The sequence below is a fragment of the Larimichthys crocea genome, chromosome IX (assembly GCF_000972845.2).
Source record: "Larimichthys crocea isolate SSNF chromosome IX, L_crocea_2.0, whole genome shotgun sequence".
Lineage (NCBI taxonomy): Eukaryota > Metazoa > Chordata > Actinopteri > Sciaenidae > Larimichthys > Larimichthys crocea.
In genome coordinates, this window is record NC_040019.1 from 12,874,254 (window position 1) to 12,894,408 (window position 20,155).

General features: G+C 44.0%; 3 protein-coding genes across 6 annotated transcripts; 1 reads left to right on the top strand and 2 right to left on the bottom strand.

The window, feature by feature from the left end:
• Positions 1-913: 913 nt before the first annotated feature.
• Positions 914-9,878, bottom strand: lin54 (lin-54 DREAM MuvB core complex component). Of its 2 annotated transcripts, none has more exons than XM_010754021.3 (14): positions 9,735-9,878; positions 6,478-7,253; positions 5,858-5,969; positions 5,644-5,774; positions 5,297-5,452; positions 5,017-5,218; positions 4,869-4,942; positions 4,594-4,788; positions 4,414-4,505; positions 3,119-3,190; positions 2,934-3,036; positions 2,707-2,844; positions 2,418-2,620; positions 914-2,335 (listed from the first exon to the last, which is right to left on the bottom strand). In XM_010754021.3, exons 2-14 carry the CDS (start codon positions 7,231-7,233, stop codon positions 2,134-2,136), a joined length of 2,436 nt encoding a protein of 811 aa, XP_010752323.2. In that variant the 5' UTR covers positions 7,234-7,253; positions 9,735-9,878; the 3' UTR covers positions 914-2,133. The 2 variants fall into 2 exon arrangements, with proteins under 2 accessions (XP_010752323.2, XP_019134161.1); XM_019278616.2 differs by having other exon boundaries at positions 9,651-9,872.
• Positions 9,879-11,079: 1,201 nt separating this feature from the next.
• Positions 11,080-16,432, top strand: cops4 (COP9 constitutive photomorphogenic homolog subunit 4 (Arabidopsis)). Its single transcript, XM_019278619.2, has 10 exons — positions 11,080-11,223; positions 12,730-12,809; positions 13,435-13,586; positions 13,676-13,779; positions 13,864-14,017; positions 14,337-14,487; positions 14,575-14,745; positions 14,823-14,938; positions 15,021-15,105; positions 15,873-16,432. Exons 1-10 carry the CDS (start codon positions 11,150-11,152, stop codon positions 16,004-16,006), a joined length of 1,221 nt encoding a protein of 406 aa, XP_019134164.1. The 5' UTR covers positions 11,080-11,149; the 3' UTR covers positions 16,007-16,432.
• Positions 16,433-16,641: 209 nt separating this feature from the next.
• plac8.2 (placenta associated 8, tandem duplicate 2) lies at positions 16,642-19,829 on the bottom strand. 3 transcript variants are annotated; one of them, XM_027282076.1, is made up of 6 exons: positions 19,721-19,829; positions 18,741-18,844; positions 18,557-18,649; positions 18,322-18,446; positions 17,012-17,120; positions 16,642-16,934 (listed from the first exon to the last, which is right to left on the bottom strand). In XM_027282076.1, exons 3-5 carry the CDS (start codon positions 18,639-18,641, stop codon positions 17,016-17,018), a joined length of 315 nt encoding a protein of 104 aa, XP_027137877.1. In that variant the 5' UTR covers positions 18,642-18,649; positions 18,741-18,844; positions 19,721-19,829; the 3' UTR covers positions 16,642-16,934; positions 17,012-17,015. The 3 variants fall into 3 exon arrangements, with proteins under 3 accessions (XP_027137877.1, XP_027137878.1, XP_027137879.1); XM_027282077.1 differs by having other exon boundaries at positions 18,741-18,890; positions 19,721-19,804; XM_027282078.1 differs by having other exon boundaries at positions 19,759-19,783.
• Between the last annotated feature and the right edge of the window lie 326 nt (positions 19,830-20,155).

Consider the following 20,155-nt stretch of genomic DNA (forward strand, 5'->3'; position numbering starts at 1 on the left):
TCGGTTTATGTTGTTAGAGCGAATTAATCTTTAAATTTAAGTTAGTTTATGTCAAATAACAGTTTTTTTAAACGGAGTTTGGCGTGACGCACTGGAACGCGCTTACGTTTGCTGACCACGTGGTCTGACGTCGGCGGCTAAACTGTGTGAAGCGGTTTTTAATGATAATTTAACAAATAATTATCATAAAAACTGGAATAATAACATAATGAACTAATTAATTACTCACCTAATTAACCGGACAGGAACACCCACGTGCAGAGATAACGTTGCTAAACCAAACCTCGTTTAAAAATCAGGCGAATAAGAGAAAAACTACATTTACCGACTATATTTACTTATTACACACTAAATTTGTAGTTTTTTTAAATATTTGGGTGAAGTAGATCTGCTCCTGTCTCCTCCAGCGTGCTACACCTCAAGTACACCACCCTGTCTGTAACGTCTCCGTCACGTCGTCTTCCTTTTATCAATGAGTGCTTTACCGCCCCCTACTGGCCAGGCGGTACTACTACTACTACTACTACTACTACTATCCGTCTGAGCATGCGCACGGTGTGTGTGCCTTACCTCCTGAGTGATATACAATTTAAAGGGGAACTCCCGCCGTTTCTAACCACACCTGTGACATATTCACAGGTGTTATTTGTGGCTCCAGAGAGAGAGAAAGTCTGACTTTACGTCTCGAGTGATGTCATTTGAGTCAGTCTGTGACATCACACACATGCAAATTCACATGCCACCACCATACTCTGTACTGGACTTGAACCGGCAACCCTTCGGTTTCCAAGCACAGCCCCCATGGACTGAGCTACTGTCGCCCCCCCCAAGTTCAAAATCTGTGGCGCTGGCCGCCACCACCGCCATGTTTGTAGTCCTGAACAGGGGAAATTAGCTACAGAGACCAAAACTGTTTTTTGTACCAGGCTGTAAACATGTTTATTTCTGCTGTGAAGTTGTGACATTTGGACATGGGGACTTATGGAGACTGACTCACTTCTGGAGCCAGCCTCAAGTGGACGTTAGAGGAACTGCATATCTTATCACATTTTGGTCAAATTGATTGACGTTCTTTATCGACGTCTTATCGAACTCGCAGCCTTCAACTTGGAAACTCAGTGTCAGAGTTTAAAATATGTGAATAAACGTTTGAATAAAAACATTAACGGTGATTTTGTTCAATTTAAAACCCTGAAAACTTGATTTGAACTCTAAGACAATCTTTTCTCAGTCACACACATGAACACATTTCAAGCGGAGCGACCTCTCGAACACCTTCACATCAAGAAGGAGAAGACGTAACGTGAACATCCAGAGGTTGGAGATGAAGCCTCTGCGATGTCGGACTATTCCCCGTCACTTTTGAACAGCTGACGTCAGCCCGCTCGCCTCTCAGCACAAACACGTACCAAGTCAGATGGATCGGTTCGTCCATTCACTGTTTTTAATGCACAGTAAGCATGTGACTAACAAAACAGAAAACAGCACCAGAAGAAGAAGAGTTCCTCCGTCCGTCCGTCGATCGAGCCACCTAATCTGAGCAGTGTGTGTGTGTGTGTGTGTGTGTGTGTGTGTGTGTGTGTGTGTGTGTGTGTGTGTATAATGTTTGCATTCACCTTTAACTAATTTTCAGAGAAACGGTTTAGCCTAGCCTCGGTTAATAATTAAGTCTGCAGCACTAGAAGCCACACAGTATTAGCGCTCGCTCACTGATGATGATTACAAATACAAAATAAATATCAAAAGATACACGTCCTGTTCGTCTAGCACGGATGATTACATAAAAATTACATCTTTATTACATCTTTTTTTTTCTCTCTTCTGGAAAACCTCAAAAAAAAAAAAGGAAAGAATAAAAAGAAAATAGAATAAAAATGGAAGAACGAAAAGTTGGAAACAGATCTGAGAGGTGAAGAAATGATTCTGTCGGAGGCGGTTCAGCTCCAGTCCGTTCGTCCTTCATGAGTCTGAACAGTGTTTGTTATTCCAGGTGGCCTCCGCGAGGAGTCTGCTTTGAGCCCATTGTTCTGCCTTTTGGTGAGGGCGGAGAAACCCCCACCCACCCCCGGAGGGTCCAAGGCAGAGTGCACAGAGAGAGAGAGGAGGTGGAGGAGGAGGAGGAGGGCGCTCGGCCTAGCAGTTGATGGAGGCACAGTCTGCTTTGGCTTTCCCCGCCGAGCTGATTATCCTCATGAGACAGTGTCCGAACTCCTCCAGGATCAAGCGCTCCGCTTCGGCCTGAGGCTGATGAGTCTGTTCCGCCTTTTTGGCCTGTTCCAGCAGACACTCGCACGTCGCTTCCAGCACCTCCTTCGTTACGAACGTGTACGGCAACCTGCGGGAAAAAAGACAAGACCTCGGTGAGAAGACAGCATCTCTGTTGGCGTTGATCGATGAAAAACTTTGAATAACTTTACCTCCCGCCTCCACTCGAAATAACCGGCGCCGTCCTCATGAGCAGGTCTGAGATCTGCGACGACAGCTTGGTCTTAGCCGCGGTCTGCTGCTGTACTCGGACTTCCGCCGCGTCGGCCAAGTGCATCAGCGTCTTCCTCTCCGGACTCTCCTCGAAGTTCTTGCAGCCGATGCACTTGCAGATGGACGAGCACATGATCTTCGCCTTCGGAGGTGAAACACGAAGGAAACATGAACGGAAGTTTATTCAGCGAGGATGAAGTGAGAGCGGCAGAGAGAGGGAGAACTCACCTCGTAGCACTCGCAGTAGTTCTTCAGGCAGCCCGATCGTTTGCAGTTGCAGCCTTTGCTGTGTCGGCGGTCCGACTCGCCCTCTTTACCTTTACCGATTTTAGGTTTGAAGGCCTCCGGGTTCCGGTCCAGACACGTCTGTGAAGAACACAGTTTATTAACTTCGATTCATCCGTCTGACAGAAAGTGACCCGCCCCTCCGACAACAACACAAACCTCCGTCTTACCTTAATCGCTTTGAGACGTTCTGTTTCGTGTTCCAGGTTGTTGAAGCAGTTATTGCAGTTACAGTTGTTGCAGAACTCTCCGTTTGCAAAGCAGTCACAGTATCTGAGAGGAAGGAAGACAGTGTAAACGTTCGAGGCCGGACACGTTCAGAGTGACTTCAGGCTGTGCGTGCAGTCATACTCACAGTTTGAGACACTGTGACTTGGTGCAGTTGCACGGTTTCCTCGGCCTCGAGGTCGTTTCTGCCGTCGACAAGCTGCGAGACGACGAATCACATTTAGATCAACTCAACATCAATGAGCACAACAGTCATACTCTGAAATAATATTGTGTTTTCATGAACCAAGGACCTGCAGTTTACCTCTAAACAATGTGTGTCATTGAACGTGTTCATTTAAAAAAGGTTCGGAAACTTTCTGTGGGAAGTTAAGCTTGGCAATTTGGGAAATATTCCAAACCAGAAGTCATTTTCCACAACTATATTTCAGTTCCTTGTTAAAGGGCCAACCTTCAATTTAATAAATTCCCAGGTAATTCCTGTTTATTCCCATGGAAAATTTCCAACTTGGAAAATTCTGGGTGAATTTTGCACATTAGAGATTATGAAGCTTTATTTAAATGGAACACTATGTCTTATATTAACGGTGTCAAATCATAAAATGATCATGCTGTGTCATCGGAGAACAACAGCGCTGTGGGAAGTTATAAAGTCATCGAGGCTGCTTTCCTGGGAAGTGAGCCGTGGACTGACCGGGTCACGGAGACTTTTATCTTGAAATTCTCAGATGTTTTTTTCCTCAAAAGTTGCCAAAAACTCGACTCACGACCACGTCACTGTTGTGTGCGACATTTCTTCTACTGAGATCTAAAGAGGAGTTCATGCCGAACGTAACGTTAACTTTTTGTTGTGATTATTGTGATTTTCACACCCTCATCATGGAAAGCACACGAAGAAGTTCGTATGATGCAGCTTTTAAGTTGGAGTTGAAGGAAACAGAGCTGCTGCACGTAAGCTTGGCGTTAATGAATCCATGGTGAGCACTTTTACCTTTACAGAAACAATCAGTTCAGGTACATAAATTTGCGGTACAAAATCTTTCTGTGTGTCCGGTAGATATCTAATTTCTCAACCCGGATATCGGCGGCTTATAGTCCTTATAGTAACAGTTAAAACGTTGTGAAGGTTCAGCGTCTTCAATCTGGCAACCTACGTGAGCTTCGAGTCTCGGGAGGAGTCGACTCTCCGGTATTTTGAATTTGGACTGCAACTTTTAACCACTAGACGTCACTGTTACACGCAAAGTTACAAATCGTTTCTTTAAAACAGAATACATTACGCCAGTTTCTATTTCAGTTAACACTGTTTGTCACCTGGTTTTCATTTTATTTTGAAAAACCACCAGACATCGATGCACCATTTTCTTGTCTGTTCAAACGGAGCATAAATTATTTAGTTCATCAAATCAGAGCCGTCTTTACCCGTTGAGTGGCAGTCTGGCCTGAGTCTGGATAGCAGTGGACGCTGGGAAACCAGAGCTGCTGGCGAGGGTCACAAACGGTGACTGCTGGAGCTACAAGAGACGCAACGACACGACAGGAAGTGAATGGAAACACGTGAATATCAAAGATGAGTGGTTAAAAAACAAAAACGCAGCTGACCTGTGTGACGTATTGTGCTGGCACGACCGCGTAGCCCACGTTGCCGCCTCCCGGAGCTGGTGCCAGGACGGTGCCTGGAGGGAGGTTGGTGAAGTTGGGCTGGATCTGCGGTAGCGGGGTGGCGGGCATGATGAGGCGTTGCTGGGTCTGGGTGGTGGTTACGACAGCTGCTGACGTTAAGGGCTTCGGCGCCACCTGCAGCAGGGGACGAGATCCATGAATGCAGCTCTAGAAAACTCACAGAAAACCGCGTGGATAAAAGTTACGGACGTTACCTGTTTGATGGTCTGTGCTGGGACGATCGGCACCGACATCCTGACTGCTCCCGTGCTGACCACCATCGGTTTAGCTGTTGGACGTTAAGCATCATAAGTTGTTGCTCATAAAGCGACACGATCTATCTAAAGGTGTGTTAGACGTCACCTGTCTGTATGGAGCTGGTGCTGGGACCGCTGGGTTGTCCCGTGCTGCTCGCTGTGGTCGCCGTGACGAGCCGGACGTAGTGGAACCGGCTACCCGGCACCTGGATCTGCTGCACGTTGGGCTGGGTCGCCAGAGGGATGATGGTCTTGAACTGGGAGCCACCGACTCCTCCGACAGCCACCGACTGCACCGGTTTAATATTCTGAAATGATCAGAAGGTGAGTTAGGACAGATTTACGCCCGACGTGTCCACGTGTCCCGCTCTGAGCCTTCGTCTCACCTGTGTCGTGGTCTGGCTCGTGGCCACTTTGACTGGAGATGCAGACGTGGACTGCTGGACTGTGAGGATCTGCTGACCGAGTGCTACATTAACGGGCAGCGTCACGGACTTCTGAGAGGCGTTGGAGGTCGGTGAAGCCACAGATACCACGGTGACCTGACAAGGAGGGTGCAGAACGATCAGACGAGACAAATTTGATACCTCAAATTAAGATTTTGGCCCAAACGTATCGACTAACGAGCTCTAGTGTGTAGTCTTTGTAGACTTTAAAACTGCAGCTTGTCAACGTGTGAAACATCAGAACGTATCGTTCATTTCATGATTGAGGAAAGGTGCGTTTGATTTACCTTGCTGGGTGTCTTGAGGGGTGAAATGGCGATCTTCTTGCCGGGGATACTTTGTATACTAGTGTTGTGGGGCTCTGAGAGCGTGATGGTCCTCGGAGGCATCACGGGGGAATTCTGGGTCAGGACGCGTCCTGTGAACACGAGACGTTTGAGGAGACGTGGCTCCATCGCGGCACAAACAAAACCATTTCAAATAATCACATGACAAGCTTACCTGCGATGACAGGTGACACCGTCGTCTGAGGACTCAGACCTTTGCTGTTTACGGTTTTCGTGATGATGAACTTGATCGGTGCGGCGGAGGACGTCGGCGTTTTCTTGGCGATCTGCGGAGACACAGAGGGCGGTTTCAGATCTGCGCGTCACAAAGTGTATCAGCAGAATATTAAAGTTGTTTTGGTTCAATTCTGTTTTCTTTGCACGTCCTTTTAAACACAATCCGCCTATGAAATCAGATGAACACGATGAATTAGTCGCACTGACAGTGCTACGTCATCTCGCAGACGTAAACAAACAGCTGTTTTGTGACTCCCAGCAGGAGAGCTGACTCAGCAAAGCTACATGTGACCGTAGAGTCGTACGTTTAACAAACAGCTGTTGTTTCATGTCAGCTGTTTAACAGCCTGTCGATGATTTAAAGCTAATAGAGTCTGTAAACTGTGTGTAACTCTGCTCAGTGATCAGACGCCTGCAACATTAATCATCAAATTATCAGTTTGTTCAAATACAGCCTTGTCAGGGTTGCAAAATTCCAGGAATCTATGGAAATTAACAGGAAATTTTCCACCCCTTTGCAGCCCTAAGCGTTGTAGCACACACATCAGTCGCCGTTACCTGCAAGGTCTTCAGCTGCTGGGCCTGTAACGTGGTCACCTGATTGCCGGCACTCCCCGCCACCGGTTTGAGCTCCGACCTGCCGCCGATCGTCACCACTTTGAACTGTGGCGCCGGAGATTTGGAGTCTCCCATAGTCTGTGAAACGCCGGGCTTGTTGCCCGTGTGCGGTAACTGCAGCACGATAGGCTGCCCCGACTTTCCTATCGCCGTGACCAAAAGTTTCTGTCCGTCCTGCTTGATGACCTGCGGCTGGGACGCGGCGGACTTGGCCGCCTCCGTGGCTTGGGACGAGGCCACCTTGTTGAGGATGATCTGGTGGTTGGCGGCGGAGATGGTGAACGGAGCCGTGAGCTTCTGCAGCCCGCTCGTAGTGACGGTAGTCCCGGTCACGCTGTCTGTCGTTCTGGTGGTGGCGGTGGACGTAGCCATGGATGGTTTGAGGGTGAGGAGGGGTGAGGACGCGCTGGAGATGGAGATGGGAAGCTGACTCCCGGTGCTGATGCTGAAGGTGGAGTCCGCTGGGGCGGAGGTGGTCAGAGTCTGAGTGTGTTCTGTCGGGGCGGCGTCCGGACAGAGGTTCACATTTTCTGAAGCCGCGGGCGTGTCCGTTTCCATGGGGACCGACGTGTCATCGCCGGGCTCCGACTGGACCGCGGTGCCGTCGGGCTGGGAGTGAGGGATGTCCTCGATGGCCTCGGTGTCCATGATCTCGTCAGGAAGGAGGCTGTTGAGCTCCGGTGACACCACGTCCATGCTGGCAGAGTCTCAGCTCGCTGTCAACACAAAAACAACAACAGTTAGTTTTTACTGTCACATTTATACAGCGCAGTGCATCACAGCTCGGCTTCAGTTAGGTTGTTATAACGAGGTGGTGTGTGTGTATGTATTTGTATTTTTGATATTATCGTTTGCTTTTTATTTTGTCTGAGTCAGAATCTGATTTGTTGATTTATTAAGTTGGTTTTCACAAAACAAAAAACTGGTCCTGGAGTTTTTGATGCATAACAAACACTAAATACAAATAATGAAGCATTAAAAGATATAAATAATGTTTGCACAGTGTGCACTGCCCGCATCGTCACCAGAACCCCTTTCATCCACATCACTCCTGTCCTGCAGCAGCTCCACCGGCTCCCGGTCAAATCCTTCTGCTCACATTCAAACTCACTCTTGGATCTTCTCCATGTTGCTGCTCCCCCTCAGATCTTCCTCCTCCGTTCACCTGACTGTCCCCTCCGCCCGTCTCACCACCAGCTCTGAACCCTTTACCCCTCGTCATAAGGAACATCAACTCAAGTCTGCACTCATACCCTCCTGTTTAAAATCGCTCTGTCCTATTCTAACCTGTTTTTAATGTTGCATTCTTGTAATTTGATACTTTTATGGTTCTTTTTGTTTGTTTCTGTTATTTGCTGTCTACTCTCATTTATTGTAAGGTGACAGAAAGGCACCTATGAACTAAAATGTATTATTATTATTATTAAAAATGAAAAGTTTGTGCAGGAATGTGTAAAGCATTCACAGTCAAATCGTAGCTGAACAGAAGTTGTGTGTTAGTGCGACGTGAAGGTCCGGGCGGGTGGAGGGTGACGGTCGGTGTCAGAGGGGGTGCCGGGCTTTGTTAATGAGGCCAGCAGCAGTCCGGGGAAAAAAAACCTTTATTAATCCCTGAAGGGAAGTCTGTCTGGTACATTAGAATATAATAAATAATAAATACTGAGGTAGAAAAAATAAAAACACAAGATACACAGGTAGATAATGTTATTGTTAATAACAGTATAATACTGTTATTATACTGTTATTAACAATAACAGTATAATACTGTTATTGTTACTAACAGTATTATACTGTTATTGTTAATAAAAGTATAATAACATTATTATACTGTTATTGTTAATAACAGTATAATAATGTTATTATACTGTTATTAACAATAACAGTATAATACTGTTAGTAACAATAACAGTATTATACTGTTATTGTTAATAACAGTATAATAACAGTATTATACTGTTATTATACTGTTATTGTTAATAACAGTATTATACTGTTATTGTTAATAACAGTATTATACTGTTATTGTTACATAGTGTAGTTAAAGGCTCTGCAAGGAGAATAAACACACACACGTACACACACACACACACACACACACACACAGACACACACACACACACACACGTGTTAATTACATCACAGATTTAAACAATGATGCACTAATGTTGACCCAGACTGACTGACAGCTGATGCTGAGTTAACTAGGCCGCAGCAGCAGCGATCATCTCAACATTAATCCACACACACACACACACACACACACACACACACACACACACACACAATAACACACCACAGAAGAAAGAAGCAGGAGACCATGTTGGGGTGCAGAGCTGGCTCGTGTTACTATTTCAGGGCCGGGGTTGGATTTCGAAAGATCCGCCATTTTTACCTCGTCATCAACTCTGTTAGCACTCCGAAGCTAACGAAGCTACAGAGAGAACGAACCCGCAACACTTCACCCCGCATAACAGCGGAGCAGCTGCGTGAGGGGTGGAGGTAAACACCGGGGGAAAGGTGGAGGAGGTGACGACGCTGGAGCTGATAGCGAAGTCACAAACTATGTAAACAAGACGAGACCTCCACCTGGGTGACTTTAAACACGTTTACCTGCAGCTTCAGGGCGAATTAGTCCAGTCAGCTCAGCTCAGCCGGATATAAATATTTAATTTAATCATTTATCTTTTGTTTTTTTAATCCAAAATTAATTTACTCTAACTCCGGGGAGTCCGGGGATCGAACCGCCGATCATCGGATCAGTGGACGCGCTGCCCAACTGAAACATAAATGAAGTTTTCAGTCAGAAAATCCAGTTTTAGACGCGGGAAAGACGTGAAATGTAACTAAATATAAAGTAAAGGTTTAATCTGACATCCAAACATCTCCGTGTGCAGCTAAGTGAGCGTTTAGTTAACATGTAACCAAACTCAAAGCTCCATATGTTCTTACACAGTCTGTTTAACTTCGCTCTGACCCGGCTGAGCTCCGGGTGACCCCCCGGTCCCTGCTCGGTGCTGTGCCCGGCATCAGGCTCCCTCCGCGGGCAGGACAACTTGCTGCTACGGCTGGCTACAGCTAGCTTAGCACAACACTCTCAACATTCAAACACTCACTCAAGTGTCCGTGTTTCCCGCCCGGTGCCGGTGTTACCGGGAGCCCCGACGGTGTGTGCCCGACGCGCAGCAGCCGGTGCTTACCGGAGATGTTTGCCGAGCCGGGAGACGTGTCCGGATAAAAAGAAACGAGCGGAGCAAAAAGAGGCGATTGTTCAAAATACCGCGCCGAGCGCCATTCCTCCCTGACATTTCACAAGCTGGCCACGCCCTCCGCGCGCTACGTCACCCGCTACGTAACTCTTAAAGGCGCAGCAGCACCAGCTGTTCACCAACATTAGGACGTTTGTTTTGATATAAGCGACTAAAAACTGCAAATTTACTAATTAAATATGAATGTTGAGATAAAAGTTTATGTTTTCAGATTAATTCTTTTATCGGCATACAGATATTTATATATACATATATATTTACCTTTTTATATGTACATAGTTTTTCCTCTGTTTACCTGTCAAGTCCTCTGTTCTGTTTTTTAACTGTACCTGTGTCTACATATTATGTATGTATATATATATATATATATATATATATATATTATTATATATATATATATCTATATATATATGTGATTTGTAGTATATATGTAGAGTCAAATTCCTCGTGTGTGCACATCCAGCAAATTAAAGTGATTCTGCTTATTCTATTATTAATTCTATTGATGATGTCAAAATATACTAAAATAAATAAATGAAATAAAAATAAATGTATATAATATAATAAATGTATTACTCTGTGAATGACTCCCCTCTGTCAAAGAGCGGAGACTCATTCTGTAACAGTTGATCTGTTATATTTGCCACCTTTAATACATTACATTACATTACATTGCATTTAGCAGACGCTTTTATCAAAGCGGCTTAAGAGGGAGGACATAACTTGTAAAGAGCACAGAATAGTTGTTAGTTTTGTTAGTTTTGTTAGGCAGGGAAGCATTCTCGAAACAGAAAGGTTTTTACAAGTTTTTTAAAGGTAGAAAGGGATGTTGCTGTTCTAGTAGCCGTTGGTCATTCCACCATTTATACTGTTTATCTATAAACAGTACTGTTAGATATCTTTTTACTTGTATATATTATTATCATTATATTTTATATTTCATGTATATTGTCGTTTGCACCAGGGATATTTCAGTTTTCTGTATGTCCTGTACATATGGCAGCACTGACAATAAAGTTGACTTGACTTTAAGTTTTTACAATGCACATTTGCACAAGTTATTACATAACATATGTATATTTTTCTTATGTATATACTTTTTTAATGTAGAAACATATCTATCTATCTATCTATCTATCTATCTATCTATCTATCTATCTATCTATCTATCTATCTATCTATCTATCTATCTATCTATCTATCTATCTATCTATGTTTACGCAGTATTTCGCGCGAACTTCTTCGCTTACTCCGCGCGAACAGTTTCGCTTCGCCTCTCTTCTTCTTCGGTGGTGCTCGGAGGACCTCCCTGCTGCCGGCGTTGTTGACACTCCGACGGGGCGACAATGGCGACCGAAGTGAGGCAGGAGCTCGCCCAGCTGATGAACTCAAGCGGATCTCACAAAGATCTCGCTGCCAAGTACGTAACGATGAATCCGAATCAGAAACGTTGAATCTGCCGCGAAGCTGCGTTTATCTGCAGCTAACGCGGGAAGCGGCTAGCGGCGAGTTAGCTGTGATAGAGAAGCTAAGCTAACGTTAGCCACATTGAGCTAAAGGTAAACGTTGATTTTTCAGCCAGATCACTGATTTCTAATTCATCTTCAGCTTTAAATGAGCCTGAATCTGAGCTTTAGGGCTGGTGACCGCTGGTTAAGAAGCTTTAAATGGTATTTAACATGTAATGTAGAGTTTATAGATGCTAACTACTCACTAACTGTCAGTTTAATGAGTTTTAATGTGATTTTTAATGAGTTTTAATCTGATTTTTAATGAGTTTTAATCTGATTTTTAATGAGTTTTAATGTGATTTTTAATGAGTTTCATTGGACTGAATCTGCTCTGCTGCTCCATCAGGGGCTCATGAAGGTGGGGTGTTTGTTTGTGGAGCATAATCATCAGCTGTGGAAGAAGTATTCAGTCTTTTACCCCAAATAAAAGGACTGATACCACACTGTGCATTAGATTAGATATACACATATAAATGTACCTGTTACAGCAGCAGAGGAAAGTGTAGCATACACTACAGAATTAGATTTTTTTTTTAAAAACACAATAAACAGACATAAATATCTATAACCTGCAATAAACACGAAAAACAATCAACCTTCAAACTGACGAGTACAGAGGATAAAAGTGGCATGATGTATAAAAAGAGTATTGTAATGTAAAGTGAAATACTCAGAATCAGAAATACTTTATTAATCCCAGCAGGGAAATAGTTTTTGTTACAGCAGCTCCCAAACGGTCAGTTAGATAGTGATAGTAAGAAAACAAAACTTTACACTATATACACATGTATAAATAACAGTTAAATAAAACCAATGACAGTAAATAAAAGCCAAGTAACAGTGAACTATGCAATATATAAATCTAAAACCTTATAAATGGTTTAGTCTTTGACAGACTGTACAGAGAATACACTGAGAATAGTACTATAAATACTATAAATACAAGTTCTGCATCGAAATGTTACATATGTAAAAGTATGTAAATATGAACTTCAGGTGTTAAAAGTCAGAAAATATCATTATTGTGTCAGTGTTTTGTTTTCTCTTTGCTTCGTATCTACGTTAAACTCTCATGAAGTTGGTGCAGATCATTTTAAACATGACTTATTACTTATTACTTACTTATTACATGACTTAATACATTTGAGTTTAAAATCATTCAGAAAATAATATTTAGTGTTACATCTACAGATATATATAACAGCAGCAGTTATGTCCTTAAAGTTTAAAATGCTTCATTATGTAAAACCAAAAAAGCCAAATCTGTTTATATTTTATAAAAATGAAGCTGAGGGCCGCATGAAATCTGACCCCGGGCTGTGATTGGACCCCGGGCCGGACTTTGGACATCCCTGGACTAATCTGTGTCAGTTGTTGTTTCTAACCTGTCGAAATCTTTTCAAATCTTTCTGTAGGTATCGACAGATTTTGGACAAGGCCATTCAGTTCACAGATGCAGACCAGCTGGAGTCCTTGAAGGCCTTTGTTGAAGCAAGTATGCGGTGCCTGCTTTCTTTATTTTAACGCGAAGTAGCAGTTAAAAGTTTTGGACACGTGTTTTTATACAATATTCTACATTTGTAGATTATTGATGAAAGTGTAAACAAACCAGAACATGTTGTGTCTTCATGAGGTCGTCACCTTGAGGTGCAGGTTTCTCATCCCAAAACATCTCACCTGGGTTCAGATCAGGTGAAGCATCACACTGATTCTTGGTCAGATATCCATCACAGAGCCTGGAGGTGTGTTTGGGGTCACTGTCTCCTCCATGGTTTACAGAGGGAACCACACATGCAGATAACACCCGTCCACCTTCTCGGCGTCTCGCATAGTTTTGAGTTTTCAGGTTTATTTGTCGTGCAGGTTAAGAGCACTAACAACACGACACACAAAGGTTAAAACGTTTTCAAGATCTTCACCGTGTTTCTTCTTCTTCCTCAGTCGTGGTTTCTTTGCAGTAATCCGACCACGAAGTTCTGATTGATTCACACAGTCTCCTGTGAGCAGTTCTCGTTGACGTGCGTCTAATGAACATGATGTCCAAACTTCCGACTGCTGCCGTACATCTACACGTTCGGTACATTTGGACGTCTTACGCTCGATCTGTCTTTTCTTCGCAGTGGTCAATGAAAACGTCAGTCTCGTCATCTCGAGACAACTCCTCACAGATTTCTGCACGCATCTTCCCAACCTGCCCGACGCCACGGCTAAAGCGGTGTATCACTTCACCTTGGAAAAGATCCAGCCGAGGGTCATCTCCTTCGAGGAGCAGGTAAACGCCGTCACACTCTCTCTCTCTCGCAGCCATGAGGCGTATTTGTCCTGTTAAATCAGTTAAACATGAATACGTGATGTTCACAGGTCGCCTCGATCAGACAGCACTTAGCAACTATTTATGAAAAGGAGGGAGACTGGAGGAATGCTGCTCAGGTTTTAGTCGGTATTCCTCTGGAAACGGGACAGAAGTAAGTCACGTTCATGTCCTCACCTTTAACGTTTGTCATATTTCCATTTAGCTTTAAATAAATATGTTTTATTTCCTCCCTCAGGCAATACAATGTCGACTATAAGCTCGACACGTACCTAAAGATTGCCCGTCTCTACTTGGAGGATGACGATCCCGTGCAGGCAGAAGCTTACATCAACAGAGCTTCGTTGCTCCAGAATGAGTCGTCAAACGAACAGCTGCAGATTCACTATAAGGTTCGTATAAGGTCGACTTTTAGTGATTTCACTGTCTGCGTTAGGCCGGACCCAGACAGCGAAAAAACGCAGGAGGTAGTTTGTTTTGTCCACCAAGAAACGCAGCAACCTGCGGCGGAGAAGTTAAGACGGATCCAACTTTTGGACACCGTCCAACGTCACGCCACGAGCAGTGGTTAAGCAATATAGACAGTGAATGAGAGTGAGCGAGCGCCGAGCTCCGAATACAACCTCCCTGTTACTTCAGAGCTTTAATCAAACCGTAAAGTTGAACCTAAACGTTGCTCGTTTCGGTGTTTGATGCTGTTTCTCTCCTCAGGTGTGCTATGCCAGAGTTCTAGACTTCAGGAGGAAGTTCATCGAAGCCGCACAGAGATACAACGAGCTGTCTTATAAGTCGATCGTCCACGAGAGCGAGCGTCTGGAGGCGCTGAAACATGCTCTGAACTGCACCATACTGGCCTCTGCAGGTAACGCTCAGCCTCGCGTGTTTAGGACGACGTTTCCGAAACGCATTCTGAAGGACGGCCGAGACAACACGTGTTGGTTTGTTTCAGGTCAGCAGCGCTCCCGTATGTTGGCCACTCTCTTCAAGGACGAGCGCTGTCAGCAGCTGGCTACCTACGGCATTCTGGAGAAGATGTACCTGGACCGGATCATCAGAGGAAACCAGCTGCAGGAGTTCGCCGCCATGTTGATGCCGCATCAGAAAGCCACCACGGCGGACGGTGAGTCTCTGCCGACTTGTCCGGTGATCGCTCTCGGCATCACGTCTCTAACTGAAGTTGTGTTTTGTCCCTCGCAGGCTCCAGCATCCTCGACAGAGCCGTGATCGAACACAACCTCCTCTCTGCGAGCAAACTCTACAACAACATCACTTTTGAAGAACTGGGAGCGCTGCTGGAGATCCCCCCAGCAAAGGTGAGGCAGTCTCAGTCTGATGTCGTCTATGCAGCTGATTATCGAGCGTGTCGAGACGTGAACTTTGTTTGTTTGTGTTCAGGCTGAGAAAATCGCTTCCCAGATGATCACAGAAGGACGCATGAACGGCTTCATCGACCAGATAGACGGCATCGTACACTTTGAGAGTGAGTAGACGGCAGCAATGACTTAATTGATCCGACACCGGGGACATTCAGCAAGGTGGATCAGATAAATAATCACATGAATAAACCGCGGAGCTCTGGTGACTCCACTGGTCGTGATGTGGAGTCCCAGCGAGTTTAGCCTGGTTAACATCATCACCTCCTCCATCTTATTTTGGAGAGATCTGACGTTCTCCGCGATAACAGACGGTACTCATGGTGCATCACCCGTCTTCTTCTGCTGTTCTCGAGTGTAAACGAACAGGTCACCTGATGAATCATAAAGTGTGACAGATAAGAATGTTTAAACAGAGACGTCGAGAAGATTTTATTGTCTGATAGTTGAGAATGTCGTCACCGTTATCAGTGACGGGAAATCAGAGCTCCGTTATCTTTCACCTCTGATCTCCAGCGAATCAAAACACCTTAAAGTCCTGATCTTTGTGTTGTAGATAGCTGAAGTTGTCATCAGTAACCAGAACCACACATGTACATAGTTACGTTGAAATCTATGATTTTATTTTGGCGGGTTTCCACCAAAGTGTCCTCAGAGGACGACATCAGAGGGACTCACCGGGTCGTGGTTCCACATATGAGCTGCTGTTTGTTCTCATGCAGGAAATACTTTAGTGCTGTTATATTGAGGTATTTGTCCAGCAGGGGGCGGCCTCTTCACACTGCTCGTCTGTTTGAACATGTAAATATGTCGTTCACGTCATAAAATGGAAATGTGTTTCACAGCCTGGCTTCTGATCTGCTTCTCCTTCCAGCCCGTGAGCCGCTCCCTACATGGGACAAACAGATCCAGTCTCTGTGTTTCCAAGTCAACAACCTCTTAGAAAAGATCCGGCAGGCCGCTCCAGAGTGGGCCGCGCAGGCGATGGAAACCCAGATGACCCAGTAAACATCCTCACCCCACCCACACAACAAGAGAAAATCCCCTAAACCTCGTCCAGCCTGTCCTCGCGTCCTGAAGCGTCCTCCAGGATCATCACAGAACTCTGTTTTCTTACTCGGACCCGCGGGGGAAATAGTTCAATGTGTCTGGCATGGATGTAACCACAGGATGTAACATTTAGGTGTGACTTCATATTATTTACTTTGCATGTTGAGAGTTTGGATATGATTATTCAGATAGCTGACATGTAAAAACAGGGTCAAGATGAAGAAGAAGAGAAGAACTGGTCTGTTTAAGCTTTTGTGTTCCGGCACATTCTCGTGTTTTTTAGTGACGTGACGGCACAGCGACGTCTGTCACATGTCTTCATGCAAACATGCTCGGTTCATTAGCAACGGCAAAGATGATTAAATTCAAAGCTGAGAGAAAAGAGTGTCATTGATTCAGGATCCTTCATATCGTCTTGTATAAGGGAACGTTCAGCTCTGCTTTGTTCAAGGGAAAATCAAGGGAATCACTGAAGTCAGAAGTTTTGTTAAATATCGGACCAACAGGTCGATCGTGACGTGGCTGCAGTCAAACTCATCAGCCAATGAGTGAATATGCAAATATTTTAAGAAAAGGAAAAACATCTCTAATAATTCAAATGAAAGGTTTTTTATTACCAGAACAGCTTTTACAAACATTTAACATCCAGATCACACGATCAGTAAAACGTTTCAAACAGGATCAGGACGTGTCGCACAGTTTAAATCACTGTTGGAGTTGAAATGGATAAAACAGTATCAGTGAAGGAATGACTCAGCCGACTGACTGGAAGAGAGTAATATAGATGAGTTAATGTATGATATGAAAAAGACTCATCAGAGGTTATATGGCTCTTTATGACGAGCGGTGCAGGGCGTTTACAGCTCGTCTGGACTCGTGACGCCGTCTAGAAGACACAGAAAAGATTTTGAACAGCTCCGCGAGCGCAGAGATAAAAACATGACGTGGACTTTATGACGCTACCTGCTCAGAAAATGTTCTGCTCCTTCCGGCGGTCGATGTCTCTCTTCAGCTGACAGGTGGCACAGATCGGACAGCACATGACCACCATGAAGTCCTTACACAGGGAGCCCTGCACACACACACACACACACACAGTTGATTTAAATACGCACTGTTAAAAATCCTCATGATCTCTCTCTAAACTTCCTATTTAAATGAAAAATGATCCAATATTTCAAAATAAAACCAGCTCAGGTTCTGTCCTGTGTTCAGATCAGCTGGATTAACAGCAGATGAAGAAGTTGAAACTCTCAAAGTTTTTCCTCTTGATACTTTCAGTGCACTGTGCTGAAGATGCTTTCACTTCTGTCAGAGCTGAACTTTTACTGTGAGGTTAAACTTTGGTCTCATTGGAGCAGCTGACGTGATAAAAACACAATAAATAAAAACTCGTGCAGACGTTAACGTTCATATTTGTACATAAATTAGTCTCCAAGCAACAACTCGTCTCTTTCCAGGTGATCAGTGAGAACAGCAGGTATCAGAGTTATCTCTTCTGTGTACTCGTTAATAAGTTTAATGATGATGGAGGACAAATGAATCTTTATAGGGACTCTGCACCTCAGGGACACTGAGCTGGCTTTGGTGAGTTAACGAAGCTTATTTTAGATTTTTATCCCAAAGAAATGGATGAAATTAAACATTTAAATCAGAATCAGACGACTTTAATCTTCTGCGGTGGCAACATCTGTGGCTGTGAAGTGATGCGTCACGGACACGCCGTCCATATTTCTACATCTGTGTTTATGACACATGTCGCTCCACCTTAAGTCAACACTGTCCTGTGGGGAACTGTTTCAAACGTTTGCTTTGAAGTGGATCCCAACCTACGGGTCCCGGTCCCACTAAGAGACGCAAAAGCTTCACAGGGGGTCGAGAAACTTTTGCCTCTGTCAAAGTTTTGAATAATATTTAACGAGCTGTATTCACGGTTTAATTAGATACAAAGGCCAGTTTTAATGTCAGTGTCAAAAACAAACAAACAATAAGTTATTTTCCAGTGATCAAACATTTAAAGGGCCAGAATCCTCTGAATGATTCAACGTTTGGGAGTTTGGAGCCGAGCTGAAGCCTCGAGCTTCGTTGGAAAAGTTTCAAACTTCCTCAAATCGTTACTCCACTGTTTGGGTTCATTGTTCAGTTCAGCTGTTCTCTTCTCGTTTTTGTGATGCATGAATGAAATAGAGATGAAATACATCATGACATGAAACCACTGCAGTCCTGACGGCGATAACGCGTCTGCAGCTTCTCTATAATCTCTGAACACTCACGTTGATGTTGTATCTGGTCCTGTACACGCTGCGGATGGCCACGCTCAGGCCGCACAGGCAGCACTCGTCCATGTCGCGGGCGACGGTGCAGCCGAGGCAGGCGTAGCAGCACAGACCGTAGAAGCCTGGAAAAAACAGATATACACATATATAAATATATATATATATGTATATGTGTGTGTGTGTGAATAGAGTTTTAAATGTTTGAATGAGGGAGGAAGCACAGAGCGCTCACAGGTCCCGCAGTCATCGCAGAAATCACACAGGCCGGTCTGGAAGTCAGACGGCTGGAATCTTCCAGGTTGGTTGGTCACAGCCATGATCTGATCTGCAGGATGGAAGTCTCTGATGTTTGGTTCTTCTCGTGTTTTATCGCAGCAGATTACAACATCATCAAACAACGTGAGCGTGAATCTTACCAGACGTTCGCAGAGCTGGAGTGGACGTGGGCGACAGGCGGAGAGTAAAGGCAGAGCAGGTGATGGACGTGGATCTCACTTCACTTTTATTGGGCTGGACACACCTACAGAGATAAAACCTCAGTCACTGCTGTCAGCACGTTTCATTTCCTGATTTCAGATGGAAACGTTCTGACTTTGAAATATGATTTGAAGCAGAAATGAAAGTCCTGAACTTTATAAGAATGTATTCATACATGAAACACTCTGATTTATCAGATTTCTTTCATGGGTTTGTGATTAAAAATGAGGCGGGGTACGCCACAGAATTAGAAATGCACCTTTAAAAATATATTCTTTGCAACTATCGCAGCAATTTTTAGTTTGTTTGGTTTTAGTTTGGTGATTTAAAGTGAATTATACACACCAAAAAAAACACATGTATACAGATACACATCTATTAACTAGTCTGAGGTATTTGTACTTTACTCGAGTATTCAGATATTATGTAATATTATGATAATCAACACTTATCTTCAGATTCTCACCTGTTATATTCACATATTCACTAAATCCTGTTTGCATTGTCCAGTATACTACGACTACAGTACTACTACAGTACTACTACAGTACTACTAGTAGTACTGTAGTAGTACTGTAGTAGTACTACTACAGTACTATAGTACTACTACAGTACTACTACAGTTTGTTATTGTGAGGATAAAAACAGTTTTAATATTTGTAACCTTTGTAAAATTCACACTTCCATAAATCATGAAGCAGTATTTAAAATGAACGGACACGACGCTCATTAACGTTTAACGGTTTCAGCGTAATTACTGACTGACAGCAGCTTCTCTGTGACTGACAGCAGCTTCTCTGTGACTGACAGCAGCTTCTCTGTGACTGACGGTTTTTAAATACAAAAACTTTTCACAGAGAAACAAACTAAAATTATTTTACAGTTTTTTAACAAACTTTCTCTTATGACAGTTACCGACCTGAAAATTCACAGAAACACGAAGCAGACAGACGTTACCGTCAGAGTCTTCACCGTTAATGACGTCAGAGTCTTCACCGTTTATGACGTCAGATTCTTCACCGTTAATGACGTCATGAGATGTAACGGCTGCGGCACGCGCTCCTGTTTACAGTGACTATACATATATTCAAGGTTCATTAAATATATTCAAGGTTCACTCCATATATTCAAGGTTCACTCCATATGTTCAAGGTTCATTCATTCAAGGTTAATTCCTGAACGTCTTATGATGTTTGTGTTTTCAGACCTTAAATAATTCAAAGAAAACAAGTTCATCATCATTTCTAAACAATATTAATGTTTTGACTTACAGTAAGAAGAGTTCTGACGTCGATATTCGGTTGAATCATTTTGAATCACAGCTTTTATGCTGCTGCAGGGCCGTTTCTGGCTG